Here is a 20,746-nt window from a genome sequence, read left to right as displayed (position 1 = left end):
AAAATAACCACTACTTTAAAAAAAAACTTTCATGTGGTAACATTTTGTATGACCTCTGTAACTTTTATGCACATTTGAAACCATTCTGAAAGCTGAATTGTATTAGAAAACATTTTAAATTAAACCCCATTTTTATGTCCTAGTACTTGTTATTGAGTTTCTGGTTTGGGATCTTGAATATTGCAGAATGATCTCTGAATGTGTTTACAATTGCTTAACACAACAACCTTTGACTGGTTACTACATCATTTCTTCCTGTAAATAGCTGGATTTACAAGGAACTGTTGAGTGTTAATGATTTCTTTGCCTACACTATAAATATTACCTCTCAACACTTGCCAGAAGCTGAAAAAGTGGCTAAAACTGTATCCTAACAGCACCCACAAAGAGCTCTTTGCCATGTCAGACTACCTTTGGTTTGAAGGGATACCGTTCCCTGTTATACATTATGAAAAAAAAACAATTGAAGAATCTCGTGATAAGTTTGTGTTCAGAGATGAAGACATAGTCATACTGACTTACCCTAAATCAGGTAAGAACTGTTAGAGTGCTCTTGAAGTGTATGAGGATAAGGCTTTGATCCTCATTCATTTGGGTGATGAGTGGCGTGCTCTATATATCTGATGTTTAAAATTTTTGTGGGCATGGATTGCTGTTTGTGAGTGCATTTCACTCAGAGAAAGAACACCAGCCTGGACTTTGTGGCGAGAGGCTCATCTAGGCCATGCGAGCAATGTCAGTTGATCCTAAGGCAGACTCTGGGAGGGTTCTGTCTCTATGTGGAGGAGAGTAGAAGGGAAAAATGAGGATAATAAAGAGAAGAAACAGCACCAAGGTAAAAGTCATGGATGTAAGAATATGTGGAGGAGAGGACAATGTCAGGTAGAAGAATTACCATGGACCTTGTCCAAGGGGAGAAAACAGTCTCAAAACTCAAGGAACCAAAAAGAAGCAGTTTGTAATTTGAGGAAGGTTGTTTTCTGGGTAGCAGAAGCACTGAACATAGGTAAGTTTTAGATTGCTGACACTGACAGTGAAAGAACATGGAAAAGCCAAGGGCAGTAGACTTCATGAAGAAGATTCATACAATGACCCAGAGAAGAAAGCTAGAGAAATACCCAAGGACAAGTAAACATGTAAACATAAATACAAGTGTGTATGGAAAATAGACAGAAGGGGATTTATTCAGCTAAAGAGGAGGAGTACTCATACACATACTGCAGCATGGATGCATCTCAATTGCTTTGCACTAAAAGAAAGGAGCAAGTCTCAAGGACAGAGTCCACTATTACATATCTGTGAAGTATCTGGGAAAGTCAAACTCAAAGTACAAGAATGTAGAATGGTGATGGTCCAGGACTTGAGGGGACTTTCAGGTGTAGTTAATTGAGTATAGTCTCAGTTTCTCCATGTGAAGCATTGACAAAGTGCTGGATGAATATACTTTGTACTTAGAGCATTTGGACATTGTGAACACCACAGGACTGTGTGCTTAAAAACAGATACACTGTAAATTGTACAGGTGTACAATTTTCTACTTGAGGCTTTTTAACAAGTACTGTTGAAATGAGTGACCATTACTTTTCCTTCTTCAGGAACTAACTGGGTGAAGGAGATTGTGTGCTTGATTGAGAAAAAGGGGGATCCCAGTTGGATCCAATCTGTGCCTATCTGGGACCGCTCACCCTGGATAGAGAGTCAAATAGGATATCAACTATTAATCAATGAGGAAGGACCACGCCTCATCACCTCCCACCTTCCCTTCCATTTTTTCCCCAAGTCATTCTTCAGTTCCAAGGCCAAGGTCAGTGTCCACTGGGTGAGAAATCTTTGTCCAAATGTTCTTTGAATTTCATCTACCTTGGTGTGCCCTGGAGTTCTTGATGAAATGCACTCAGATTGTGTAGGTTGTGGGTGGGAACATGAGATTCTCATGCACTAACTAAGTGATGAAGATGTGTCTCTTCCTCAGACTACATCAGAGTACCAGAATGTCAAGTACCACACAGTGATCCTGGGCAGTTATATGAAAGAATGTGAAATATCAACTAGAGCATTCAGGAACTACACATACAGGTCAAGCAGAGGGCAAACTCTAGTGTACACTGGACATTACTGTTTTGCTGTCATCAAAGTCAATTAGCTAATTGTGATTCTACATATATATATATATATATATCGAATGAGCAGTGTGTGAATCACCCCAGGCAGGGTTGCTCATAGAAGAAGCAGCCTGACCAGGCATCAGTGCTCTAATCATGGAGATTGTTCAGCAGTCATGGCCCAGTTGTACCCACTGTGTTATTGTATATAGCTGTCCATTGAGATCAGTAGCCACAGGAATCCCCCACAACAATGATAGAGGATTTCCAGAGGGGAACAGAGATATGCAGGTTCTGACCTATCATAGTTTCTAGTTTGTAAAAAAACTTTCGGGAGGTTTCTGAACCATGGAACTTAAAATATGTTACACTTAAAATACAAATACAAATGTAGAACTATTATCACTCTTGATAATATCACAATGAAGTTTACTCTTTTCTCTCTTTCAAATTTGGAGTCTTTTTTCATTAATTGTTGTTACATCTGTATATGTATCTACTTATTTCTCAATATTTAAATACAATCTGCTCAGTCTATAAAATGTTACTTGTATGTATGATTTCAGGCCTGAGCATTTGGAATTGCATAACCAATTGTTATGCTTTTCCCAGGTAAAGTCTGTTACTCCAACTCTCTGCATTTCTGAGTTGCCTGTAAGTCTTTGTGTTCACTATTGTACAATGACACTCTAGCATTGAGATCTGCACAATGATTCTTGAAAGTTACATTTGGTAGTTACAGTTGTGGACAAAAATTAGGTTTTCATATTACAGACATATTTAGCACAGTACTCATGTCTGTGTATATAAGATGTTCTTTCACAGTGGATGGATGGTTTTTCACACTATAAGACATTGATCTTTACAAATACAGGATCAGTCTTGGATTTTTGTTATAGTTTTTTTTTTTTAACAATTTAGTGACCTGAGTTATTGTGCAGTTACATATTTGTAAATGAAATAAATTTATAAAAGAGGATTCTCACTATAGATATTTGCACTTATGTAAAGTTTTATCCAAATAAAAATAAAGTTTTTAGAAACCTCATGGAGATTTAATGGACATTTCATATAAATTGTGCAAGTTAAAAGGTTTGGAATGACTATGTTAACCGTCATGTACATGTTTTTGTATTTAAGATAATCTATGTCATCAGAAATCCCAGAGATGTCCTTGTGTCTGGTTATTTTTTCTGGAGAAAAACAAAATATGTTAAGTTTCCAGAGTCACTGACAACTTATTTTGAATGGTTCATCAAAGGAAATGGTGAGTGTCCTATTAAATATAGGACTTGGTGGAGGCTCAGAGACATTTTAATGACAAGGTGAGATATAGTTCAGGTTTGTCTTGAATTCTATATAGCCAGAGACAATGTTGAAGCTCTGTTCCTCAGGCATCCACTTCTTGAGTTCTAGGACTAAAGCACCTACTACCATGTTCCATCAACTTAATGCTGGCACTCACTCTCATGATCATGTATTTTATTTAACTTGGTTACATCCCTAGACTTTAGTATATTCTGTAGTCTTCACTTGGCTACATCTTATTTCTCTGTATTCAACCAATATGTGGTTCCAAGTCTCATCACCATTTTGAACCTAATTGTGAAGTCTTCCTTTTTTCACACACCACTACACAACAGACACAGACACAACTTGCCCATAACACATCATACCAACAAAGTTTGCAGTGTCTGGTCTTTCCAGTACTAAGGTAGGTGTTATAATTTGTGGTATTGAATAAGAAATGCCTCAAATAGACCTTGACATTTAAACACCTGTTCCCTACTTGATGGCACTGTTTCAGAAGATTCATTAGGCAAAACCTTGCAGGAGGTACATCACTGAGTGTGGGCTTTGATAGGTTCTAAATAATTATTTAATTAAATTTATTCATGTATTCTGTATCCTGACCAGTTTCCCCTCCCTCCTTTCCTCCAATCCCCTTTACGCAGCACTTTCCCCACCCCACACCCCAATCCATTCCTCCTCTGTTTCTGTTTAGAAAGGGGCAGGCCTCAGCATGGGTGTCAACAAAGCATGGCGTATCAAGTTCAGGTACAGCTAAACTCCTTGCATTTAGGCTGGACAAGATAAACCACTATGAGGAATAGGTTCCTAAAAGTCAGCCAAAGAAATAGGGATGGGCTCTGCTTTTGTCACTAGGAGTCCCACAAGCAGATCAAGTTACACAAGTGTCACACATATGTAGAGGCCCTAGGTTGGTTCCATGCAAGCTCACTAGCTGTGAGTCCAGAGACTGTGAGCTCGATGAACCCATGTCATTTGTTTCTGTGGGTACCCTTGTGATGACCTTGAGCCATCTGGCTCATCCAATCTTTCCTCTGTCTCTTCAACAGGATTTCCTGAGCTAGGCCCAGTGGGTCTCTCTATCTGGTTTCTTCAGTCACTGGAGGAAGGCTCTCTGATGACAATGTGGATAGTTACCAACTTGATTACAGGATATGGCCAGTTCAGACTACCTACCCACTATTGCTAATAGTCTTAGCTTGAGTCATCCTTGTAGATTCATGGGAGTTTCTCTTATCAGGTTTCTACCTGACCAAAAACGCCCACCATCAAGATGTTTCTTTCATTACTCTCCCACTCCAACCATGCCCCCAACCCAATCTATCATGTTTCCATCCCAGTCAACCTAGGAGATCTCTTCTATTTTCCCTTCCCAGGGACATCAGTACATCACCATACACTTTGGGCTCTCCCTGTTACCTAGTCTTTATGGAGCTGTGGATTGTAGCATGGTTATCATTTACTTTACAGCTAATATTCACTCTTGAGTGAGTACATGCCATGTCTGTTTTTCTGTGTCTGGGATACCTTACTCAGGATGATTTTTTTTCTTGTTCCTCCAGTTGCCTTCAAAATTCCTAATGTAATTGATTTTAACAGCTGAGTAATACTTCATTGTAGAAATTTACCACATTTTCTTTGTCCATTGTGTGGCTGAGGAGCCCCTAGGTTGATTTCATGTTCTGGCTAGTGTGAAAAACCCTGTCATGAACATAGTTAAACAATTGTTCTCATGGAAAGATTGAGCATCCTTTGGGTATATGCCCAAGAATTAGGTATCACTGGTTCTTGAGGTAGATTGATTCTCAGTTTTCTGAGAAACCTCCATATTGATTTCCATAGTGGCTGTACAAGTTTTCACTAACACTAGCACTGGAGGAGTGTTCCCATAGATCCACATAAAAAGGTTAAGTACTTAAGTCACTTCCAGTTGCTTGCCTCTGCTTCCTGAATGTAGGTGAGGAGATGACATCGCAGCTTCCTGCTGCTATAGCCCTGCCTGCCACTTGTTACCATTGCCTCTTTTCTCCCATCATTTATTCTTATCCCTCTAGAATCATAAACCAAAATTAAGCTCTTTCTGCTTACTTAAGTTTCCTTTGTTCTTGATGTTTTACCACAGCGGCAGAAAAATAACAAAAGTGCATGTTCCTACCACACAACTCAGTTGTGGTTTCTCTTAGTCTTTTTTTATTGGCTCCCCATACATTACCCTGACTGTTCTCTGTTTTGTTAAGACACATCTTAACAAATATTGTAAATCCGATTTTCTTTATTGTCACAAAAGTATTTTCATAGGCATGGATTCTTAGCACTTTGCATATAGTTTAACTTTCATTGAGTTATAATAACTATATCTAATAACAAGTTTCATTATGATATTTTGATACATGTGTGCAAGATAATTTTCATCAAATTAATGGCCCACTATCCTCTCTTCTGCTGTTTCCACTTTTGCTGATCTTGTTCCTCTTTCTACTTCCATGTCCCTTTTCTTCATGTGTGTGTTTGTGACCCAGTGAGGTCCATTGGGGTTGCTTACTGGAGCACAGGGAAGAAGTCATTTATAGGAACATGGGTTTCTCACCAGTAACTCCTATACTGAAAAAAATACCTCTCCCTCCACCAGTTACTAAAAACTGCCTATAGACTGTGGAAGGAAAGGGATGTCATGAGCCCTGTCCTCTAACTACACTTGACTGCTCATAAAGCCACAGGAAAGTAGTGGATACTTGGGAGTACTTTCCACTTGATAGAGTATTTTAGGTCCCAGTCTTATGAAGGTCTTCACAATATTCATGGGATGGATTCAAGTGAATCAGTAGTTCAATACCATCATTTTCTACATACCAAGACAGAGGCAGGCTTGTTGATATATTCTTTTTAATACCTGCTTCCAAATAAACTCTTATCTTTTAAAAAGACTTCCAAGACAGAACCACAGTTAATTTCCAGCTACATATATGTCATTAGCTTATTTTTAGTGCTCTCCCTAAAACGGTTTTGGCTTTTTTGTTTGTTTTCAGACAGGATCTGTTGTATCCCAGATTGGCCACAAATTCTCTGTGTACTGGAATATGACATTGAACCTCTGGTCTTCTCTTGTATTGATATCCCGAGTTTTAGTATTGCAGGTGTATGCCATATTTGACTTGGCTTTTAGGTTTTCTTTGAATGTGAATAGGTATGTGTGTTTACAATAGTGTGACTATAAATGTGTGAATGTGGCAGTTTTGTGCCAAAACTTGAATGTGGCAGGCAAGCAACAACATTAGGTGTTGAGCCTTAATTTCTACCCTGTTTGAGAAAAAAATCTTTCTTTTAGTTCATCACTGTGTTTGCCAGCTTAGCTGGTCCCAATCTTCTGGCCATTCTCCTGTCTCCACCTTCCATGTCATTGATGGAGCACTAGGGTAACAAAAAGAAACTGAATTATCATCTTTGAATGGTTCCTGTGGATTCAAATCAGGTCCTCACACATGCATGGCAAATGCTTTCCTTTGAGTCATCACCTGAACCCAGCTTTCAATCTCTTTAAGTGGCCTAATTCTGTGTTCTATTATGAAGTTTATTTCTCTCTACTACTTCTGTGTAGATCATTTACCCCCAGCTTTCAATCAAATCTTAGGTTCCTTGAATTCATGTGTCCTACTGCTCTGACCCTTGCTTAACTCTTAACTCACTCCTCACTTGATTTAGTAGGTTCTTCAGATAATCATGAACAATGCAGATATGCAATGGCAGATGAGAAATGCAGAGAGAGGGACAATGAAGGAACAAATGGCTAAACCAGGAACAATGAAGACACTGTGACTGTTGAGAAAACATTACAATAGCCCTAGGAATGTAAATGAAGTTTTTGGGTTTGTATCAGGGTCATGTGCTGTTGTTCCCCTGGGGGATGGGGGCAAGTAGGCACAGAGTTAGTGATATAGCCTCTGGGAGATTGGATAAAAAACAAGCCCAGTTTATTCATAAAGAGGCAAGTTTTACATACCCTCCACCCCAGCCTGGGAGAAGGTCAGAGTAATATGCATCTGCTGGTGTGACTTGGCTGCCTCTCTCATTGGTCCAGGTGATCTCCAGATCATGTCTCAGCTGCTTTTGCTAAGGCCCTTAAGCAGACCAGGTTGGCTTTTAGAAAGTACTTTTTTTTTTACTTTTTTGGGCCCATTTTTCCCTCAAGCCTTTTAGGGATGAGTCATCCCACAGGGGTGAAGGTGGAATTCTATGGTGGAAGGTCTCTAGTAGTCTGTGTTTAGGACACCACGGTACTGAAGAGTCACTATTGAGACCTGGTGGAAGCTTAGAGGTGGATGCTTGGGTGAGGAGATCTCCCTTAGAAAGAATTAAGATAGTTCTTTGGACATGATAGCAATATAAAGTCCAACTGTAGCCATGCCAAGACCTCTTTGGCTTACTGTATTGGTATGATGGCTTTTCCCCAAAACATGCCTCCATTGCTAATGCCCATCAGAAGCAGGTCTCCATGAGGCATCAGGGGTAAATCTGTAAGATGATGAGTTTACTAGTGAACTTGATTTAATCAGCTCATTATCTGTGTGTATGTGTCCAATGTTACCTTGTATATTTTAAATACTAGTTTCATTTTTCTTAGTAAAGCAGTCTGCCATTTGCAGAAAGGACAAGAATATCAGGAAGACATGACTTTCATTCTTTATAAGCAATGCTTTCTGTTTTTGTTCCCACAGTGGCATATGGATCATGGTTTGAGCACACCCGTGCCTGGCTATCCATGAGAAAAAGAGACAACTTCCTGCTATTGAGCTATGAAGACATAAAAAAGGTAATTATCATTCTTACAGCAATCACAGAACCTCTCACAAACTCACCCAAAGTAGCACCCCATATTTCTCAGTATCCCCATGTCAGTTTTAGATTCATAAAGTGTCAATAAAAGTGAAATTATGTCCTAGGTCATTTATTGACATACACCTGAAATTTTCTCTGCAGTTGCCTTATCCATCACTCACATCTTTATCTTATCAACCCTGGAGTAGGTTGGGGTAGCTCAGACTTGTGCTATAGGTTTTGTAATTCTGACTATGCAACACATTTAATAACCTTATAACCCAGTAGTCTGTTGGGAAATAGGTAAAGCACATTCATTCCACTATTGTGCCCAAATGTATGTCATCCCCCCTTGATGACAAGAAGAGGGACAAAGGCAGGAAATCCATCTGTGAATCCTGGGAGAGCACAGGAGCTGAAGTCACATGAACTGAGTGATACACACATCTGTGGTGGTATTGTGTTCCCCAAAATATTGTGTACTCTAATAAATTTATCTGGGGTCAGAGAACAGACAGCCACTAAATACAAAGGCTAGAAAATGGTGGCACTCACACCTTTAATCCTGGCATTCCAGAGATAGAAATCCCTCTGGATCTCTGTGAGTTCAAGGCCACATTGGAAACAGCCAAGCATAGTGACACGCCTTTAATCCCAGAAAGCCAACCTTTAATCCCAATGAGTGGTGGTAGAAAGCAGAAAGGTATATAAGGCGTGAGGACCAGAAACTAGAAGCATTTGGCTGGTTAAGCATTTGACTGGTTAAGCTTTCAGGCTATGGAGCAATACAGTTCAGCTGAGATTCATTCTGGATGAGGACTCAGAGGCTTCCAATCTGAGGAAACAGGACCAGCTAAGGAATTGGCAAGGTGAGATAGCTGTGGCTTATTCTGTCTCTCTGACCTTCCAGTATTCACCCCAATAACTGGCCTCGGGTTTGATTTTATTAATAAGAACTTTTAAGATTCCTGCTACACACATCTGACCAGGAATGTACAAGATGCAGCCAGTCAGGGATGATTGTGTCCTGTGCTCTGCAGTACAAGGGGTTCTGCATTGTGGGCTAGAATACACTGGAGATTTGAAAATTCTTAGTAGAGAATATCTAAATGTTTCAACATTAAGTAATGGTATATGTCTAAATAGACTGATAGGGCATTTGAGATCTGATCCTTATCAGATCATTGCAGGTTTCATTTCATTGAAATGCCCAACAGACAGTTAGCAATATGTTCAAGTACTGTATATGTGTCTAAAATATCTATTATTTTGAAAATTAAAAATATATCTTGGCAAGTCATCACATGACTCTAAAACTACCATTGGGAGAGAGAGAGTCGGAGTCAGGGGTTCTAGGTTATCTTGTTTGTATGGTGGGTTTGAGGTCAACTTTGCCTAAAAGAGACATTGTTCAAAAGATAATTTAAATAATTTTAAGTTCATTTGTGTATTTTATTTTCATTTAGTTAAAAAAATTCTCCCTCTACTGATGGACAAATAATACCGACACCAAGCATATAAGCCCAAAAATATTCATATTTGTTCAGCAACTCAAAAGCTTTAGTAGTTTGGAAGCAAACAGTGAAAGATAACCATCCTTTATATATCATAAATAAAAATATCAATCATACTTTTGAAGAACAAGAAAAAACAAGTGCAGTATGTCAGAGAAAACACTTACCCATCCTTTGAATAGTTCAAAAAAATAGTTAAGGAGGAAAAGAAGCAGTCTTACAGCCAATGTTGAGCTTTCAGAAGTAGATTCTGGTGATGATGAAGGTTACTGAAAGCTGTAACTTCTTGTTTTCATTTTTATTTCTCTTATAATTTTTTTATAATTTAAAACAAGTTTTAAATTTAAACATATTTTAATCATATTCTTTCTCTCCCAAAATTTCTTCCAAATTTTCTTCTCCTCCTTACCCACACAACCTTAAATTCCTTCTGAAATAAAAACAAACAAACAAAATCCAAATAAAACAAAATTCCCCTGAAAGAAAACAAAATAAAACAATAACTAGAAGAATAAACACTGAACTGCAATGAAATACAACCAAATAAAAGCACACATGCATGCACACACACAAACACACACACACACATACAAACACACACACACAAACAGAAATCAAACTCTGGAGTCCATTACATGTTGGACAACTACTCCTGCACATGAAAGCTTTCCTGGAGTGGATGATATATCCAGTGTCATTTCATTGGACACAGTGGACCTTCCCTCTGCCAGCAGGTATAAATGACAGTTCCATTGTTATCCTTTAACCTAGTGGTTAGATTTTTATTCATTCATTTTTTAAAAATATAACAAAATAAAGTACAATCTGATGAAATAATATTATTACCTCAAAATTGGACAAGATAAACCAACAGAATGAAAACAGCACAAGAGAAGGCACAAGCAGAGACCCACATGCTCAAATATCAAGGAAGACCACAAAATCAGTCAACTGTAGACCCTAACATATAAGCAGAGGATTGGTGCAGACTGGTGTGCCACTATGCATGCTGCTCCTGTCTGTGGGTCCATATGAGCTTTTCTTATGTTGATGTGGATGGTCATGTTTTCTTAGTGTCCTCCCTCTTCTCTGGCTCTAACTCCCCTTTCCCTCTTCTGAAGAGTTGTCTATGCTCCAAAGTGAGAGATTTCGTGGAGACATACCACTTAGGGCTGATTGTTCAAAAGTATCTCAAACTCTGTGTTTGCTCTGGCTGTGGATCTCTATTTTTCTTCCCAACTGCTTTGGGAGAAATCTTCTCTGATGACGGCTGTACAAGGCACTAATCTGAGCACAGCAGAACACCATGGAGTCACTTTGTCACTAATTTTTCAGGCCAAGATTATTGGGTTTAACCCTAGGTCCCCAGGCTATCTAATCTCTGGTCAACAAAGCAGTGTCAGCTATGTGTTCCATCTCATAGAGTAGGCCTTAAGTAAAATCAAGCATTTCTTGGCTACTCTCCTGAGCTTTGTGGCTTCATTGCCTTAGCATAACTTGCAGGTAAGACTATATAATTGCAAGTTTCCTGTCCCAACTACCTGGTCAAAAATAACCAACTCAGAACCTGAATGTGATCTATAATTTCACAGCTGATATCTCTGGCTAGTTACTAGATAATTCTTACCTTTAAATTAACCCAGTTCTATTCATCTATGTATTGTCAACTTTCTCGTGGCTTTACGTGTCTTCTAACATGTCTTTCTTCCTGATCAGCTAGCTAGCAGCACTCCTGAATCTGTTCTCCTTCTTCCCATCATTCTCAATTTGATTTTACTGCCTAAATTCCTGCCCAGCTACTGGTCTGTCAGCTCTTTATTAACCAATATGAGTAATACATATTGATAGTATAGAAGGGATAGTTACCGAGAATTCTCCCCCTTTTGTCTAATTAAAAAGAAAGGTTTTCACCTTTATATAGTAAAGCTACATACAACTAAAACAGTTATTAAATAAGAATTACAGTAATAGCATCTGATCCATTTATATTTGGCAAAATTGGAGAAAATACTAATTATCTATCTTATGTTGGTTTGTCTAAAGTTTTGTATCTAATTTACTTTTTATTATAACTAAGTAAAATTATGATTATAACGATTTAGTCTTCAACTCCATCAAAGACCCCCGAAAGGTAAAAAGTTACCTAATGGCAGGGACATCAGGTTGCCTGGACAGTCACCCAAAGTTCCTCTGTAACAGTGGGGCATCCTAAGGTGGTCTACAGGCTAAGCATATCTGACAGACTTTCCTGTTAAGCAGAGAATATTGAAGGACTGTTCTATTTCCTTAGGGGTTATTGATCTATTTAAAATTTTTATCTGGTCCTGATTAAAATTTGGTATGTGCTACCTATCCAGAAAATTGTCATTTTCTTTCAGGTGGAGTACAGTTTTTTGAAGTATGACCTGATGATTCTCTGGATTTCCTCATTGTTTGTTGTTAGGTCTCCCTTTTCATTTCTGGTTTTGTTAATTTGGATTCTCTCTCTCTCTCTCTCTCTCTCTCTCTCTCTCTCTCTCTCTCTCTCTCTCTCTCTGCCTTTTAGTTAATTTGATTAAGGGCTTGTCTATCTTGTTTATTTTCTTAAGGAATCAACTCTTTGTTTCCAGTTTTCATGAAGCTCACATCAGAGGTTCCTGTTTGAGTTCCTAAGTTTTTTTTTTTTTTTTGCATATTTCCTATAATTTGAGTTTTCTTGATTGATTTTATTTCTACTTTCAGGTTTCAATGGTTTATTCATTTATTTCCACTGTTTTTGTTTTCATAGATTTCTTTATGAGATTTACTCTATTCCTCTATCTTTTCCATACATGCTATTTTAGGGTCAATTTCTTCTTCTGTAACTGTGGTAGAATATTCAGGACCTGTTCTAGTAAGGTTTCTAAGCTCTAGTGAAAACATCCTGCTTTGGATGTTATGGACTATGCTTTCTGGTTGGCATCTAGGCATCTAGGATTGAGAAAATTATAATTCTACATTCTAATATCTGGTCTTGCCTTTGTTGGGTTCATGCTTCCTTCCTTATTTTTGTTGCTCTGTCTAGTACTTAGGAGAGTATAGTGGCTGTGTGTTGTCTGGTAGGAAATTCTTCTGGGGTCCTGATAATTGGGGCCAATGGAAGTTCCAGGTAAAATGTTTCCAGATATAGGAAGCTGAAATTTAGGAATGGGAATAGTCTAGGAGGTTGTCCTAATAATGTCCACAGGAGGGAAGATAGAAACATTTTCCACAGGAGCTGCTTAGTTAGTTACCTGAGAATGAGGCCACTGAGTGAGGTTAGGCCACAGCAGAAGGTTCAATATAAAGCTATGAATGAGACTGAGGAGTAGATTTGGAAAAATGGAAGGAGAGATGAAGATCTGCAGTTAGCCTATTTGCTTTCATGGTTAGAGTGGCCTGTAAGTGCTTAGGGAGTGTCTTCTGGATTCAGGATTTGCTATGACAAAAGCAATAAGTGTGGAGAAGGAACTTTGGAGAATAAGAATTGTGTTATCCATGTGAAACAATGGCATTTGGTGGAGGGAGACTGTAGCAGATGTTCTACACCAAGCTGGGAAGGAGACTAGGAGCCTGGACTTAAAGGAGCAAGTAGAGATGTGAAGATGTGCATTTAGCCTAACTGTTTACATTCCCAGTTTGATCTATGGGTTCCCAGGGAATGCATGATGGAGTTGAGGTGTGGAGCAAATCAATGCATTGGTGTTGGGATGTTAGGAGGGGAGATCCACTAGAAATGTGAGTGGCTGAGGCAGGTGTTCTGCTACAGAGCTAGGGGTAACCCTGGGGTGGTTGGACTTAAAGGAATGAGGGGTAGGTGAAGATGTGTAGTTACTTTATTTCTTCATGACCAGAATGTTCTTTGGTTTCCCAAGGAGGTCCTTTTGGAGTTGGATGCTGGGATTACAGGACTGAAGTTAGAAGATATGTAGAATCCATTCTATGTTGGGGGGGGGAGTTGCTAAAGATTTTCTGTGGCATAACTGGGCATGAGACTGGGGAATTGGATCTGGAGGAGCACAGTGAAAGGTAAAAATCTGTAGTCAGCCTACATGTTTCCCTGGCAAGAGTCAAAAAATAATTTTTAATGTAAAATATTAAGGAGCATCAAAAACAGGAAATTGGCTTATTCAAAAGGAATTGGATCTCTTAATGATATCATCCAGGGACACAAAGTTTCTATCTACATAAGTAGCAATATAAAAGACTCTTTTGTCTTTTGTAAAATCTTTTACTTTCTCTTCATAAAATGCAGAATTTCCCAGGAAGCTTCATTACTAAGATGTCTTTGTTGCATGGTAGTGCAGTTTCCCATAAGTTTTCTGCCCCACCATTCCACACAATTTTTTCTAGTATTGCCATGGTTGTTTACCTTCCCATGAGATATTAACTAAATCTCTGATAAAATATATAATAAAAGTTTTGAGATAGTTATACCTTTAGGCCCCCAGTAAAAGTGCCTCAGCCCAGAAAACATGTCCCGGCCAGCGGGATCTTCAGCAGAGACCCTAGAAGGGGGAATGGCGAATGAAATGGACAAGAGACACAAAGAATTGACAGCAAGACAGTATTCTGATCAAGCTGCAAAATTTTATTTTTCTCCGGTGGGTTTTATAGCAAGCAGACCAGGAAACTTTCTTTGGGAAAAGATCAGGGGACTGTTGAGTTGTCAAGCAACCCAACCAAGCAACATAATCACAAAACATTGTTACTAGTGGTCACTGTAGCAGAAAGATAAGGAAATGTTAAGTTATTTTCTAATAACTCAGAACTTGTCCAGGCATGTCAAAAGTTTCTGTTTAGTAGCTCAATACTGGACAGCAGAAACTTAACTGAGGCAGCCAATATGGCATGGCTCTTACAATTGTCCTGAGCAGAAAAGGGCTGGAATTCAAAGCAAAATCCAAAACTGTGCCTTCTTGTGACTATTTCTTAGTATTAACCCAGTTGTGGTAGTTCACAACTGTAATTCCAGAATACGGGTATCTGAAACAGGAAGACTGTGAATGTGATGCCCTTCTGAGTTACAGCATGAGGTAAAACTCAAAACAAACTAATATCTCCCAGAAGTACCCCCAAGTAATAATTATTGAGATTAGGCTTATGAAAGTTTAAAACTATTATTCGCATTTACCCATAGGGTGCAATTTTACATGGTGTAAACCTTAACCTCTCTAAATTCTTTGTGCACATTTTCTTCTTTCCTGTGGATCATTGTCTAGAATTATTTCTCTAAGTCTCTTTGAACATCACAGGCAAGGTTGGGTACGGTGGTGCACACCTTTAATGCCAGCAATTAGGTGGCAAAGGCATGTAGGTATATCTCTGATCTCTTTGAGCTTGAGCTCAGTCTCGTATCCAGAGCAACTTCCATCCCACCAGACAGGACTCCATATTGAACACCTCTCAAGAAAAACATCCCAGTATATTTAGTAGGTGGGTTGTCACACACATGTGAACACATCACTGCAAAGATGGAAGCAAGAGGATCAGCTGTTAAATGAATTCATCCACTATGAAGTAAGTTTGAGTACAGCATTGGTTATATGAGACCTTGTCTCTAATATCCCCTCCTCCTTAGAAGAAATTCCAGGCTGTGACTCTTAGGGCTATAGATCAGTCACAATGCAAGCCCACTCAATATAAAAATGCTGTGGAACTCCTACCCTGTCAACATTTCCTGTATCTTTTCAAAACCCCTTTCACTGCTTTCTCATTTCATGTTCCCATTTCTTTCTTCACATCCTCTTTTCATCCTCCATCCATAGTTCCCATCTGTGCAACTGCTCTCTCAGAGCTTTCTCTATAACCTTCATTTTTGTTTCTTCTTCTTTTAGGACACAAAGAGCACCATAAAGAAGATTTGTGACTTCCTAGGAAAAAAATTAGAGCCAAATGAGCTGGATATGGTCCTCAAGTATAGTTCCTTCCAAGCCATGAAGGAAAATAAAATGTCCAATTACAGTCTCACTACAAAAGATGTGGCTCCTAATGGTGTGGACCTCTTGAGAAAAGGTGAAGAAGTTTTTGAGCTTTAAATGATGTCAGGACGTGTGGAGGGCATATTGTTCCAGTGAGACTCTAGGAAAGAGTTGGGAATGGTTCAGATGTCATTGCTCATCACATCATAGTTTCTCACAAACCTTACAGAAGATTCATTCCATGGTGATGATGTGGGCTTCAGTAGCTATGAAAACTGATTTGTTCTGGGAGAGGATGTTGGGATTGCAGATGGTTGAGTCCAATAACCTCAATGGAAACAAAAGGGTAGACGTGTTGCAATGAGGCTTAGTAAGGCTCCCTGTATCATAGAAATCTAAAGAAAACACATAGCACATGGGACCAAAGATATATTTGCAATGATAATCACAGAAAACACTTCCATTCATGACTGGAAAAGATGTTGAACATGCCAATATTGCTGTCCCACACCAGGCTGAGTATAGACCCCATAAAGACTAAGCAAATGGTATTTATCAACTTACATTTGGATTGCTTCAGGCTCAGGGCTACTCAGTTTGTTCTGAATGCCTCTCCAGGAATGGGAATATCCATCTCTTCTATGTCTGTGCTACCTCTCTATGCTGGGAGCAGATTGTGGGTGTGGTTCCATAGCAGTAAAGTAGAGGAGCCACTGTAACAAAAAGAACCACACCTGGAATGTCACCTTTTCCTATTAGCAGATAATTGGTGAGATGGGACTTGGCATTGAAGAAGGAATGAATCAGATGTCAGGCCTTTGGAGATAAGTAAAGAAAATGCATATATACTCAGCAAGTGGAGAATTATTGGTTATTGGTTTAATTTTCTTCTTCCAATAATTTGTATGCTTCAGCCTTACTCTCCAACCCTCTTCCACACTAGATTGTAAGGATCAGGTCATAGAATATAAAGACATCAGGATTATACAGACAGAGAATTAAGTTAAAGTGGTTAGCAGATTGCATTTAATTTAATACTCCTGGTGTCCTCACAAGTGGAAGTTTGGGCTCAGATTTGAGCACATATACATGTCACTTCAAGAATTTAATTGTCTATACAATATGGACTGAGACCTCTGGAGAATCCACTCCTGTTGACAGATAACCTCAGACTGCTGTGCTCAAGACTCTGTGGAGACAGAGTTGTCTGCACTAGAAGTGAAGGTCCCACATAAGAAGAGAATTGACCCATTCTTGGATTTCCTGTAATGAATCAGAATTTGGCAGAGGTAAAACAGTATGGATACATAAAAAGCTTCAATGAAATGCCAAAAGGAATGAAATGTCTTGTTTAATAGGGAAAGGCTATGGAAACTAACAAGTAAAAATTTGGTCAATAGAGCAGACGTAATAGAATAAGGACACAATTCCATGAAGACAACTGTCAATTCCTCTTTTCCATGTAGACCCTTCAAGGATGAGACCACAGTGGGATTTTAATTTTCTCAGAAATAAAGTATTTTTCATGTATCATATATGGTGTTTCTGTCATAAAACTTGATCTTTCACCATAAGTCCTTTGTAATTTATCATAGTGATTATATATGACATCCATTTCTTCCACATTTAAAGATAACTTTTACTCTGTGGAATTATTTTTCTTTTACTCACACTCATTATAAACCATGAGTCCACTGTAAACCAGGACATTGAACGAGGAGACCAACGTCATTACCTGCCCAGCCCTGATTCATGAATTCTTTATAGAGGATGCCAAGAGAGATATCTGGGAAACACTTTTGAAACAATATGATGCATGAGGATAATGTTGGTCTTTTCAATTCCTATATCATATTGGTTCCTTTTTTTTAAATGGTGAAGGGAAGAGCAGGTCAAAGATTAATTCTAAAATGAATTTAATTACTTACCAGTAGATACTAAATACCCTAAACCATAATGCATGAACAGCTTTGCTAACTGTTAGACTGGTCTTAAGCAGGCAGAATTCTCTAGACCTATTTTCACTGTCCTTTAGCTGCTCTTCTCAGGACCCAAGAAAAATACTTTTTTTTTTTTTTTTTTTTTTTTTTTACTTCTGGAGAGCTACTCTAAAGAGCTACTTTTTACCTGGGAGACTCAATCATCTGGCTAGGTAGAATGAATCCGGTATTAAGCTTTAAGCAATAAGTATCTACAAACAATTTTAATCATTATGATTCCATAGTTAGGTACTGCAGGAAATACAGATCAGAGAGATGGTCATTCTCATGCATCCACTGCTTACTTGATAGAACTTTTATAAAGACATTTTCACAATGAAGACACGAGGAAGGAAAGGTCTTCTGACAAACTTCAAAGGTTTTGGACCTCAGTACTTCACAGTGGATGTTTCCTAAATAGAATGCTTGAGCCATGAATCATTTTCCCTGGTGTCCTTAGAAGGCATTAATCTGAGACAAAGAGGGAAGAAGACCTAGAGAGAAGCCCACTATAGGCAGGCCAGTAAAAGGCCAGGGAAGGTCTGGACAACAACTTTTTGTGAGACCTGCCTCCTCCAGGACTATGAGGAACTTCCTTTCCAACAAGAGTTAAGCCACAAAGATTTAGAGTTATCCTGTCCTTTGATACACGAGAGTTTGAGGAGATTTTTAGAAAGAACGAATGAAGAGAAATATATGCTTGTAATGGCCACAGAGTCTTGACAGAATTTGACTTACAACTTCATGTGTGTACCTGCAAAGATATGTTTCTCTCAACTGGACTGATTTAGCCCAATTGAATTTACTGAGACTCTGTTAGCTCAGCATCTAGTCTGGCTTATCAAGAGCTAGGTGTACTGTGGGAAACATTAGAGAAATTTGTTCTAATAATGAAAATATAAGAAAGCTGAGAGTAGCAATTTATACTTACAAGTTACCTTCTTAAAAGAGACACTCTTATAGTCATATCAATTAATGGCATATTGTTTGAATATGGTATATCGATAATTACAACTTAATTCTCTTAATTCTGAATATGTTATATTTTATTTAGTAATACCACTGGGAATTTAAAGTTAACTTATATGATACATAAGGAATACACTGTGATAAGGAAAAACAGATTTCTAGGCATCAATATCATGCTGGGTTACAGCTCAAGGACTAGTTTTTTCTCATCAGCAAAATGGAAACAAGGCCAGTATTTTCCTCACTCATTCATGAATGCTTTCAAAAATTCCACACTGAGTATATTCTGTGTGTCTGATATGATTTGATGAATGAATCCTTTGCCGATGAAAGAAACATTTTGCTTTTTAAATATATTAGATACATATTTCAGGCATCTTTACAAAAGGAAATTCATCAATGTGTCACAGTTATGAAATTAAATACAACAAGGATGTGGCCTGCAGAGTTCTACATGGAAGGAAAATAGGAAAAGGTGGTCACATGGGCATACATTAGGAAACAAAAGAAAAAAACATGAGTATATGGAAGACATCAGCACTCTAGAAAGAAGGAACACACAGTTCAATGAAAGCAGTTACACAGTTTGCCTTCTCTAATGTCAAACCTAAAGACATACAGGAATGGAGTGATGAGAAACAAAGTCTGGTAAAAAGATATGGTAAATAGATCATGTAGGTCTTGATGCATCACCAGACACTGTTCTGATTGAAAACAGAAATCTTGGGATGTTCTGAGTTGGCAGTTATCTGGGTATCCTGCACCTGAAGATCAAGATGGTTGGCATGTAGCTCACAACAGTCTCCATCTCTAGCTCAAGGGGATCTGATTCCTCAAAGCTCTGCAGGAAGCTGCATCATTTGGACCCTCACACATATGATTAAACTTAATTTTAAAAGATCTTTTAAAAGTTGCTTGCATATTTTGCAGAACTTTTACAAGTAACCACTAAAATTTAAAAAGAAGAATTGAAACCTCTTTGGATAATTAAGATTAGAAACTCTGTTGGATTGGACAGTGTGATGGAAGCAGGTGTAGTGGGAAGCAGGAATAATCTGAACATCTAAAAAGCTGTGATAGTGTGGAAGCTATTAGAGTGTGTAGCTGATATGATGAAATGGGAGAAGGGGAGACATTATTGTCACAGATGTAGAAGTCTGATGTATTATTTTTCAAGGTGTAAGGTGTTCTCCAGGAAATCACTGGTACTTCCCCTTTATTAACCATATGGTCCTTGTCAAATAGATGGTAAGAGCATTGAAGGAGGGACTGAGAGCAGTGTTGAGATCATTATTAACCAATCTATGTGTCTGCTTCACATTTTCTAGGCGTGACTGGGGACTGGAAGAATCACTTTACAGTAGCCCAAGCTGAAGCCTTTGATAAAGTATTCCAGGAGAAAATGGCCGGTTTCCCTCCAGGGCTGTTTCCATGGGAATAAATTCTTAAAACTGAATATATATATATATTATATAAATAAATAATATAAAATATTATTTATATTATATATATATTATATATAAATAATAATATAAATAAAATAAACCCCACTCTCCATATATATATGTATGTATACATACATATATATATGGAGAGTGGGGTTTATTTTCCTGTTCTTGTATATGTGAATGACTGGATGTTGTCACAGAATAAATCCTGATACTTATTTGGGGTTGTTTTTTTTTAGATATTAATTGATAGAAGTATTAGTAGTGGTAATAGTAGTGGAGGTAGTTGTAGTGTGTGTGTGTGTGTGTGTATGTGTGTGTTACCATATTTCTGTGTACAGTTCTTTCAGAGGTCAGAAGAACGCATTGGTTCTCATGGAGCTACAGTTAAATAATGCTATAAGTTGCCTACTTTGTGTCTTGGAACTGAACTCAGATCCTTATTATAGTTTGTTATATATTATCAGCTAACTGCAATATGCTTCATGGAATCCCAGCTTAAAACAATCCTTGTAACATTTTAAACATAAAAAAAAACTAAAAGAAAATTTAAGTAATTTTTACTCTGTGACTTTGGTGCAAAAGAAATTTTAAAAATGTGTTTATAGAAACTTTTACACTTCATTCCAACAGCCTAAGGTGTAGTAAGACCTTTATAAATTTATATTTCTGGTCAGAATTTTATATCTGTAT

At 38.1% G+C, this 20,746-nt stretch overlaps 1 protein-coding gene across 1 annotated transcript; it reads left to right on the top strand.

Moving 5' to 3' along the window:
- Positions 1-334: 334 nt before the first annotated feature.
- LOC114687332 (bile salt sulfotransferase 2-like) lies at positions 335-20,061 on the top strand. Its single transcript, XM_028862000.2, has 6 exons — positions 335-532; positions 1,596-1,804; positions 3,243-3,369; positions 8,126-8,220; positions 15,574-15,751; positions 19,934-20,061. Exons 1-6 carry the CDS (start codon positions 400-402, stop codon positions 20,044-20,046), a joined length of 855 nt encoding a protein of 284 aa, XP_028717833.1. The 5' UTR covers positions 335-399; the 3' UTR covers positions 20,047-20,061.
- The last annotated feature ends 685 nt before the right edge of the window (positions 20,062-20,746 follow it).

This window comes from Peromyscus leucopus, chromosome 1 (assembly GCF_004664715.2).
Source record: "Peromyscus leucopus breed LL Stock chromosome 1, UCI_PerLeu_2.1, whole genome shotgun sequence".
Taxonomy (NCBI): domain Eukaryota; kingdom Metazoa; phylum Chordata; class Mammalia; order Rodentia; family Cricetidae; genus Peromyscus; species Peromyscus leucopus.
The sequence above is the reverse complement of the archived record's forward strand: the minus strand, read 5'-3'. Positions and strand labels throughout refer to the sequence as shown.

Coding starts and splice junctions, on each gene's coding strand:
- LOC114687332 (XM_028862000.2), top strand. CDS start 400: ATGTCAGACTACCTTTGGTTTGAAGGGATACCGTTCCCTGTTATACAT. Junction 1,805..3,242: donor TCTTCAGTTCCAAGGCCAAG/GTCAGTGTCCAC, acceptor TTTGTATTTAAG/ATAATCTATGTCATCAGAAA. Junction 15,752..19,933: donor TGTGGACCTCTTGAGAAAAG/GTGAAGAAGTTT, acceptor CACATTTTCTAG/GCGTGACTGGGGACTGGAAG.